Source organism: Echinops telfairi, unplaced genomic scaffold (genome assembly GCF_000313985.2).
Source record: "Echinops telfairi isolate 266 unplaced genomic scaffold, ASM31398v2 ScPeMD7_18;HRSCAF=68, whole genome shotgun sequence".
NCBI lineage: Eukaryota > Metazoa > Chordata > Mammalia > Afrosoricida > Tenrecidae > Echinops > Echinops telfairi.
In genome coordinates this window covers 5,389,002-5,399,582 of record NW_022103915.1, presented here as the reverse complement: position 1 = coordinate 5,399,582, position 10,581 = coordinate 5,389,002, and the positions used below count along the sequence as shown (strand labels likewise).

At 50.7% G+C, this 10,581-nt stretch overlaps 1 protein-coding gene across 1 annotated transcript in view; it reads right to left on the bottom strand.

The window, feature by feature from the left end:
- Window positions 1-1,073: 1,073 nt before the first annotated feature.
- YY1 (YY1 transcription factor) overlaps window positions 1,074-10,581 on the bottom strand; it is a 12,316-nt gene continuing 2,808 nt past the window's right edge. Inside the window, exons 2-4 of the mRNA XM_013003695.2 lie at window positions 4,642-4,702; window positions 3,024-3,182; window positions 1,074-2,244 (exon numbers count right to left, since the gene is read on the bottom strand). Of these exons, the coding sequence (XP_012859149.2) occupies window positions 2,062-2,244; window positions 3,024-3,182; window positions 4,642-4,702 (403 nt within the window). The 3' untranslated portion in view covers window positions 1,074-2,061. The remainder of the gene's footprint in view (window positions 2,245-3,023; window positions 3,183-4,641; window positions 4,703-10,581) is intronic.

Sequence of the window (10,581 nt, the reverse complement as noted above, 5' to 3'; positions counted from 1 at the left end):
AGAGATGGCCAAAGGCCTCCCCCAGGGATCAAGGCACAGAGGGAGAGGGGCCGAGCCCACACAAGAGCCTGGTGTTGGCAGGGAGTGGGTGGAGTGGCTCTCGGCCCTTCCAAGGGCTCCTGGGGTGGGCCACTGCCGCGGGGTCTGTCCTCAGCATGGCTCAGCTTGGCTGCGGGCCACGGGGGTGGGGGGTGGGGGTGGCGCGGAGTCTCTGGGTGGTCATTGGTGGAGGCCTTGACCACAGGCAGTCACAGAAGCCCTTGGATGAGCCTATGTCCGTACGGCCTGCTGGGTGCAGTAAAGCTTGGCCTGTCTGGACAGCAGGGGGAGGTGCGGTGTGCGGGGGGGATTCCAGTTAACTCAGGTCCACCCACCTCCTCGATGGATGACAGATTCTGAATGGATACAAAAAGCGGTCTCAAATGACATTTTTCATGTGTGATTCAGAAGGCACTTCAAAACTCCGCAGAGCCACAGGGCCACCAACCCTCCCGGCAGGCAGAAGTGATGCAGAGACGCTGACCTGATGGTGGGTGGGACACTGCATTATCGGCCCAGGCTCTGGCACATGGCGGGTTGGCATGGGATCAGATGGATTCTGCTGTGTGGGGGGCAGTTTGTTTCCAAGCAATTGTCTCAACCAGTGATATCGGAAAACTTATCATCTCAGGTAGAGAGGCCAATAGGTCAGGACAGATAACAAATTCACCTTGCCAACCTGTAGCAATGAACGTCCCAGCACCCAACTGCCTCACCTGAGAGCCTCCCGGCATCCTGCTTGGCAGAGGGGACAGAGGTCCTGCAGCCAACAAGCCCCCCAGGACAGCCTGATTGCAGAGAAGGCCCCATTGCTCCCCCTGCTGGCGCCCAATGTGGGTCAGCACCTTACCTGAAGACCGTGCTTGGGTCCCACGGGCTGGGGGGCTAAAGTATAAGTCCCCAGCAGGCCTGGTGGGGGTTGGGGGCTCTGAGGTAGCTCCTACCTACTCTCTTCCCGTCTTTCGGGACACGTGGGAAGTAGGCAAAGACCCGAGCATCGCTTTAGCCACAAATCACCCTAACTGAGAGCGAAGGAAAGGAAACTTGAGTTGCTTTATTTAGCTTCCAATTTCTGGGAGGCTCAAGAAGGAGGATTATTCTGGACAACAGAAGACAACAAGACTGTGCTTACAGAGCTCGTTCTGCCATTCCCGTCTGCAGGACCGCCGTTTCATTGTCGCCCTCCCCGTGACGCGGGTGCACACACCCGGAGGTCATGGTACAGTACACTCTACAACCGAGCACCACGTTCTGTAACTCAACAGGCAAAGGGGGCACACGCAACATCAGCATCTGGCAGTATTTTTTGGAGAGGAAAAAAAAGGTGACTAAAATGGGTTTAAATTGATTAACACTATTAAATCACATCTAATATTGGATACTACATGATTCAATACAGCTATACGATACAATTATACAAAATGTGTTAACATCAAAGAATACAACCAAAATTAAGATAGCAAACAAAACCTATATAACTTTTTTTTGTACAGGAAAATACTTTTGAAGTATGCATGTAACTGCCCATTCTTTTAAAGAAAATCTACTGCAAGCAAAGTTATCAACCTCCAGAAAAATCACACATAGCATTACTAAGCATATCCCCAAAAAGTGTACAATATGCACACTTGGAAAATACAAAATTAAAAAAATTGTAAGCAACAGGTGAGCTCCATATTTATAAGAATGTGAAAAGAAGTCCCGTTTTTAGCACTGTCGTATAAAGAATTGTCTTTTGATGCGAAGTTCATGAATTGTCCTCCTGCTGGGACCACACTTTACAAAAACACCGTGTTTTTGAAACGAGATTACAGAGCAAGATAGAGTATCTTAGCAATGTCATCTTAATAAAGTTTGTGTTTTTAAATTTTTACTACTTTATCAAAACATGTCCCTTAGGTGTGTAGGGTTCGTTTTTAAAATTCTTCCCTAGAAACAACACACAAAGGAGAGGTGCGTGTCTTCCAGTCACTTCTGGAAGAGGCTTCCGGGGCTGAGAAGAAGCTTCCTTCTCACGGTGTCTCACTGGTTGTTTTTGGCCTTAGCGTGTGTTAAGATGTGAGATTTCAGGTTAGTCGACTGAGCAAACTTCTTGTTACAACCATCGAAGGGGCACACATAGGGCCTGTCTCCCGTGTGGATCCGCACATGTGTGCGCAAATTGAAGTCCAGTGAAAAACGCTTCCCACAGCCTTCGAACGTGCACTGTCGAGAGAGACCAGAGATCAACCTGTGCAGCTGGGGGAGAGAGCGCCAAGAGACACGGCACAGCCTCTCCCCAAACCCAGAGTCCACCCGCAACCAAGGGCTTGGATACAGCTGAGGAGGGCCGTGGGACAGGTGACAGCAATCTTCCCAAATGAATGTGTGTGTGTGTGTGTGTGTGTGTGTGTGTGTGTGTGTGGGTTCCTAGCACTTTTTCACTGAGGGTGTTTTGGGCGTGGACCACCCGGAAAGAGCAACCTCAGATTTAATTACTAGGGCATCATGAGCTTGGTCAGTTGTTTCTGGGCTTCTAATAAGGCAAAATACCCCCTTCTCTCTCCCTACACTCAGAGGATACAATTGCAGAAGACCCGGATCCGTGCAATACACCACCCATCATTAAAAGGAAGCTGAGTGAAGGAGCAATGGTCTGCAAGTACTGGGCTGCAAATTCAACAGATGCTCCACGGGAGAAAGAGGGGGCTGTCGGCTTCTGCAGAGACTTATAGCCCAGAAACCCTCCGGAGCAGCTCTACTCTGCCCAACACCAAAGGGCCCTTCCTTCCTGTGAGCTGGAAGGGACCCGAGTGCAGTGGGCATTTTTGGGCACTTTATCAACTACGAACTACAGACAGACAGACATGCCCCGGGCCTCAGTGACAGCACTAGAGCTGCCAAGACTGGGCAGCTGCTGCTCCGGGTACATCCCACTGTGATCTCCCAGCCCCACACAGACCGCACGAGACCCCCTGGGGCCCCGGAGAAGGCGCCAACTCTACCTGAAAGGGCTTCTCTCCAGTATGAACCAGTTGGTGTCGTTTGAGCTTTGAGCTCTCGACAAAAGCCTTGCCGCACTCGGCACAGACGTGGACACGGGGGCCGTGAGTGTGCAGGTGCTTCCTCATGGCTGAGTTGTCCCTGAACATCTTCGTGCAGCCCTGGAAACACAGAGAGGCTCAGTGGCTCCCCCAGCAGGCCGCCCTCACAGGCTCAGCCACAAGACAACCTCACTGATCCAGGCGGACCACCCCCAAGGCCCAGTCCAGTCGGTCTGCTCAATGCCCGTTGTCTTCCCGTCCCACAGCGCTGCAGTAGAGAAGCGGCCACGGATTGAAAGGCCACCTCAATGAATGCACATTCTGAGTTGACTGGTAGGAAATGAGGCTCTGGGTGTCCTTCAGCAGAATGGCCCAAGGTCACACTAGTACCAGGAGTGGCCCAAGTCAGGAGGAGAACCGGCCCCGACCCCTGCTGGCTCCTGGCAGCTGCCTCACTCAAGCAGGTCCCCCAAACCAAGTCACAGAAGCACCAAGAGAAAACGGAGGGAAAATGTTGGCCACCACTATGTTTGGTGGGCCCACACTCTATGCTCCATGAAGAGGCTGTCCCTCTCCATCCCCTAGCGCTCCCCTCGTCTCCCTCTGCCTCCCCCCACTTCACGACAGAGAAAGAAGAGGGTTTCCAGGGTATTCAGAGAGCCCAGGAGAGGGAAGCAGCAGGCCAAGTGTCTCCGAGGCAGGCAGATGTGCTGCTCAAGAGAAGCCTGGCCTCCGCCTGGTCTGCAGTTGTTGCCCAGTGACGGAGGGGCGACAGGACAACATGACAGAGGCGTGCAGAGGCAACCACCAATGGTGCATGGGCAGCCAGGCAACAAGTGGCTTTTCACCTGGACCATGAGGTGGTCTTTCCACTTGGAAAATGGAACCCAAACAAGCCAGCTGGAAGGAGACAAGCCAGCTGGAAGGAGACATACCAGCTAGATGGCAACTGTGGCAGCCGCCCAACTGTTTTCAAACGCTCAGGCCCAGGTGCCCCGCAGAACACTAAGCAGCACCAAGGACCAGGAGACCACGAAGGGTCTCAGGTGACAGCATGGAGCGTCACTCCCTCCCAAGCTGAGAAGCCGCCATTCTTGTCACACAGCTCCCGCCCCCTTCCTCTGCACCCGTGTGAGCTTTACTCTCCCAGCAAAGCTGCAGGCGGACCCTATCCCATCACGACCTCAGAGTCTCTTGGAGGCTTAGCCTTCTCATTCAGAGACGAAAGCCACATTCGAAAACAGTTAGATACCCAGATAGTAACATCCAATTACCAGGGCAAATTATGAAACTCATGAAGTAAATCATTGTTAGCGGGCAAGACTGACTGGCACAGCGGTGGGAGAAACCCAGGTGGTCTGCAGGGATTGCATCAAATAGCGCTGATGTTTAAGTGGCCTTTGCAGAACCACATACACATTACATGGCACAAGGTCGTCTCTGGACTTGAGAAACTGAAGACTGTACAGCCCCCGACTTCACCTTCATTATGAAGATGGAAATAAAAATGGCAAATCCCTCAGTCTCCTGAAGCTGATTCATTCACAGTTGACCCAGCATTTTTACCCGGCGTACTTACTTTGTGAGGGCAAGCTATTGTTCTTGGAGCATCATCTTCTTTAATTTTTCTTGGCTTCATTCTTATTGAGAAAAGAAAAGAGAAAGATTTGTAGGAGTGGGTAGACACAACTGGCATAAATCAAATTGCTCCTCACGGTTTCCCTGATCAGGACCAAGATGAAGAACCTACATGAAGGGGTAGGGGCTGGCCGAGACAACTAATGCACAGAACCTAGGGATTGTTCCCCACTTTCCCGATAGGGCTGGGGGTGCTCCAAAGGTTGTCTGAGGTCTGAGAGTCAATATGCCAGTGCAACTGTACATACACTACAACCAGTGAGATTCAGACACACTCCCCTTCCTCCAAAGCCTTTTAAAACACACAGGGGAGCAAAGCCCCGACAAGCACCAACCAATCCCCCAGGTAGAGTGAGGCAACTGTTCAAACTGACAGGAACCATTCTGAAGAGATACCAGTAGAAAACAGGGTTCAGGACAGCTTGCCGTAAAACTAAGCATGGTTCCCAATGATCAACATACAACACCCCCACCCCACCCATCCAAGGGGGATGAACAACAGAAACTGTGGGGGAAGGGAGACAGTATAAGATATGAAAATAATAATTTATAATTTATCAAGGGGTCACGAGGGTGGGAGGGAAAAAAAGAGCTGATACCAAGGGCTCAAACAGGAAGTAATTATTTAGAAAATAATGATGGCAACATATGTACAAATATGCTTGATACAACTGTTAGAAGAACTTTAAGAGCCCCCAGTAAAATGTTCTTTAAAAAAAACCAACAAAAACAGATCTATGTGCATATATTTATAGATTTAGTATTAAGGGAACAGATGGACATTGGGTCTCTACTTAAGTAGCCCCTCAACGTAAGAACACTTTGTATTAAACTGGCATTCCATGATGCTCACCTTCCCAACACGGCACAATCGCTGAAATGTGGTGAAGAAACCTGATGGTGCCCGGCTATCAAAAGATAAAGCATCTGGGATCTTAAAAGCTTGAAGATAAACAAGCGGTCATCTAGCTCAGAAGCAACAAAGCCCGCATAAAAGAAGCACACCAGCCTGTGTGATCATGAGGTGTCAATGGGATCAGGTATCAGGCATCAAAGACCCAGAACAAAGAATCTTATTGTAAATGAGGGGGAGTCTGGAGTGGAGACCCAAAGCCCATCTGTAGACAACTGGACATCTCCTTAGAGAAGGGTGGTGGGAAGGAGACAAGCCAGTCAGGGTACAGCATAGCACCAATGAAGCATACAACTTTCCTCTAGTTCTTTAATGCTTCCTCCCTCCCACTATCATGATCCCATTTCTACCTTACAAATCCAGCTAGACCAGAGGATGTACATTGGTACAGATAAGAGCTGGAAACACTGAGAATCCAGGACAGATACACCCCTCAGGACCAATAATGAGAGTAGCGATACCAGGAGGGGAAGGGGAAGTGGGTTAGAAAGGGGGAACCGGTTACAGTGATCTACATGTAACCCTCTTCCTGGGGAATGGATAACAGAAAGGTGGGCAGGGGGTTAGGGAGTGAGGGAGGGAAATTAGTTCTTAAAAAAAAAATAAAGAGCATTCATTTTTAAAGGGCAGATTTCTGGTTCGGAGTTTGGACCTTCCAAGTATAACCCCAAGTCCTGGTGCCTTGGGTGCCAGGAGCCCCAGTGGAATTACTATTGGTGACTTACCTACCTACCTGGCATTCCCACTGAACCACCCTTTTGGTCCTTTTGTTAAAACTCTCTGCAAATCTTCCCTGAGATTTGAGTAAGGCCGAGAGTGAGAAATGAAGCACCCCCAGAAAACAAATGGCAAAGGCCCTTAGTTTTACACTGCCCTGCCCGCCAAGGGCTTCCAAATTCACAAGCATCCCACTTAGTGCCCCTGGCCCGCCACCCACCACCAACTCTCTGATTATGAGGGTCACTCCTGTCATCACGAAGCTGGCAGAAACCTGAACAATAACCTTTCTTTTTCTACCTTTATTTTAGGAAAAAAACGACCACTCGGCGTGCCTTACTTGATTAACACCCCATCTCGAAAAAACATTAAACTTCCCATCCCCTGGAGGAGTACAAGTGAAACCATGCGCCTGGTCCCTGTATCTCACTCCCAGGGAGTTTATCCATGACACCACTTATTTACCATCTCTACATTCCAGGCAAATATGTTCTCTCTGGCACTCTCCACCCCAACCTTGGAGACACCGATTTTCCCTTGAACTGGAATGTCACTACTACATCCATCGGTTGCAAACATTTCCAAGCCCTCCGTGTGGACAGGGCTCTGAACTACCTTTCATCATTCTAAGTACCAGAAGCAGAGTTCAAGTACAGGTAGGACAGGGAGCATGCTGCCAGTGCGTCTGGAGGTTTGATCACCATTGCAAAACAACAGTATTTGGTGTTTTCTCTCCCTCAGGGTCCTGGGGGCAGTCCTTTCCCACCCCTATCCTGCCTTCCCTCCTCTCAAGTTTTCAGGGCGGTCTCGCTCTCTCCTGGCTAGAAGAGGGCTGCAGACTGCCTGACCCAAGTCACAGGCAGAGGCCAAAAGGGAGAGGGATTTTGACTGTGTGCACTCACATTACACTTCATAAACGGAAGTATGTTCACTCAGATTTATTCCTAGGACTTTATTCTCTTAAAAAAAAATCACTCTATCATGGAACTGTTCAGACATGTACAAAAGTAACAGCATAGTGTGCTGGCCAGGTACCATACACTCAACTTGGGTGGGTTTTTAATTAGAACCATTTCTTCTCCGACAAGCAGAGTTTAGAATTCGTCTGGGCAGGCCCCTGTCAGATGATCCAAGGAAGAGGGATATGGAGCCCTAGTGATGTAATTAACATACTGGGTTGCTAACTGCAAGGTCAGCAGTTCAAAACCACAGCTGCTCTGAGGGAGAAAGATGAGGCTTTCTACTCTACTCCTGGAAAGAGTTACAGGCGTGGAAACCTGCAGGGGCAGCTCTACTCTGTCCCTTTAGGGTCCCTGTGAGTAGGCATGGTCTCAATGGCACTTGAGTTTAGTTTTAGCCGAAGGCTCCACCCAGGCAGTCACTCCAGCTGCACAAGGGCAGAGGCGGGAGGCGGCAGTATAGGAATGCACACACAGACTGTGGGAAGAAGCAAGCCGTGATGGACAGTTTTGTGAATGAAGGTGGCAGACACTGTTACTTGGAGTTAATGGTGATCCTCCCAACTACCCAGAAATAGCAAGACCCAAGGCCTCCTGACTGCGACACGACATTTAGATCCTCTGAACTCACAGAAAGAGCACCTCTTACTAGAGCTGGGTGACCTTGAGCAAACTCCTCAGTCTCGTTCCTTCCTCTGTGGAAAGGCTCACGCTCCCTCCGTTAGAACCGAGAGCTCTACAAGAAACCATGGACAGTAACCGTGCGTGGACTAGTAGCTATTATCATCACTGGCTATGTGTTAAATGGGTCCAGCTAAAACGGAAAGAGACCTTAAAATAGCATATGCCAGTTGCGCTAACAACTCAGAAGGTTCTGGCGCACAAACACTCTCACTTAGGGGGCCTTACGGTGCTCAGGCAGGAACCCAGTACCCCCACCTGCTTCCTGAGTCCAGGCTCTGCTTCTAGAACACCCCCTTCTGGTTCAGGTGGAGGAAATAACACAAGCAAACCCGGAGGGGACTTCCTGGTACAATTCCAGCAGAGTACACGACGTCTAGAGAACCAAATCCAGTGACAGTCTGGCAAAGAGGCTTCTATCAAGAAATCATTTCAGCTCAAGAAGACAGCCCAGCCCAGCCCAAGTCCCTAAGTCTGATGACAGTCCACGAGTCCCTCTTCAGATTCACATCACTGCAGGCCAGTGACACAGAAAGATCACAGGCCAGTGGAGGCAGGCAGCTCTCAGTGTAAGCAGCCCTCATGGGGTCACCCCTGAATGCAGGGTCCCAGCAGGCAGGAAGGTGGAGGGGGAGAGGGAAGGAGAGGGCGTGGGAGCAAGTGAGGAGGTTCTCAGCTCTTCTCGGGCTTCTATGAAGCCACACTCCCTAAGAATGCATCAAACTACTGCCTGGTTGACAGGCTGAACCTCACCTCCAGCCAGGAGTGTCCAGTTAACATATCTGACTACCGCAGGCCTCATTAAGTTCTTCCGTGAAAATCAGTCTCCCCCTGCAAAGCTAGCTTGAAGAGCTACTTCTAGACCCAACCCCCCACTTTGCTGGGGCGGGGTGGCCAGGGGCAACAGAAGCTCCTGAGAGAAGACAGACACCATTTGAAACAGTCAACCTCCTCTTGTTTGCACATAGAATGTTTCCTCACACAAAGGAGACCTGTTTCATCAAAGAATTCGGGGTCTTCTGTTTCCCCCAAACCTTTGAAGTCCCCCTCCTGTGTCAGACTATGAGGAAGACCTGACAGTGTGCATGCACATGTGACTGGCACTTTCTCTTCACTACCCACCACTCCAGTCACCTGCCGGTATCAGGGCAGGATGGATACAAAAAAACGATCCCACCTAAACTCAATTGGCAGAATTAAGCAGGAAAAAGGACTCGCCAGGTGCTACTCCTCGCTGTCCTACTTGAAAGACACTTTAGGACAGACCCCAGCCATGCCAGCAGGAACTGGAAGCAGTCTGCACGCTGGTCCGTGTCAAGTGCAGTCCAGCACCCCACCAGCAGAGACGAGGGAAAAGCAAGGCGGGCGGTGGGGTGGGCAGTGAGCGCTTGGTGGAGCTTAACGCTTTTGGAGTCCTGGGTAGCCATTTTGGGGTATCAGGAAGGTCCTACTCAACGATGAGCCACAGTCTCAAAACGTGGAGCGTCAGGCTCTGCAGCCCCACCAGCACATACAGCTGGCTAACCAGGCCTGCCTTCCCAGACCCCAAGTTGCCACTCTGTTCTGTGCACAAAACAAAGCCCGCAACACTGGATTGCCCAGGGAAATGTGTAATTGTGTCCCGTTAATAAACAGTGCGCCACCGTCCCACTGGTTGCTCCCCAAGTCCAACGGCTTTGGTACCAAGGGGAGAATTTTCTAGTCAGGTCACACGCGCACATGCTCTCTGTAGCGCGTCTCCTCTCCCCCCACAGCCTCACGTGCTTTCCTTGCACAGACGACGCTGGCAAGAACAGCTAGCTCCTTACTTATCCTCCTCAGACAGACTGAGGTGGGCTCTGGGTGGTCCTCACACTGACCACAGGCTCCTCTCCTCTTCTATATTCCAGTCTCTTTTTCAGCCTGTCCTTGAGTGACTGTCTTCTTGGTCACCTTTCACTGCCGGCTTCAGGGAGTCTTCCTCTGGATGAGGACCATGTTGTTGGAGTCTCACCCTGCAGGAAAGCACTGCAGGGAGCCCCATCGGGCTTCCCTTCTGCCAGGAGGCAGGAGCTCAGACCCACCTCTGCCCCCAGCCTTCTTTCGTCCCCATGCCGGGTTCAAGAATTTGTTGCAATGGCCACAAAACTCTTAATTCTGAGGAATTAGTAGAGACATTAATAAGATACCTTATGTCAGATCAGCACTCACTAAGGACCTGATCACTGGCAGACAGCAGTAGCTCCCTCAGTCAACAGCCAAGTCTCTCTCTCTCTGACCTTCAGCCTCTCAGCCACGAGTCCCGTGGCCTCTGCCCAGGAAGCTCACCCACCACTCTTGCCTTGCAGTCACAGTGCCGCTCCTCTGTTCTGTCCCAGTCTCCACCACTTCTGACAGGGATCTCAGCCATGTGCATCTTCCGTTAAGCCTTGGGTTTCTGTTTGCTTCCAAGATGGTCCTTATACTTAGACAAATGGCTTTTGACTTTCAGCCAACCACAGCACCGCTATGACAAGGTTCACACCCTCTTAAATTAAGAAACTTAGGGAGAATGGGTAGGAAAGAGGGAACCGATTACAAGGAACTATATGTGACCTCCTCCCTGGGGGACAGACAACCGAAAAGTGGGTGA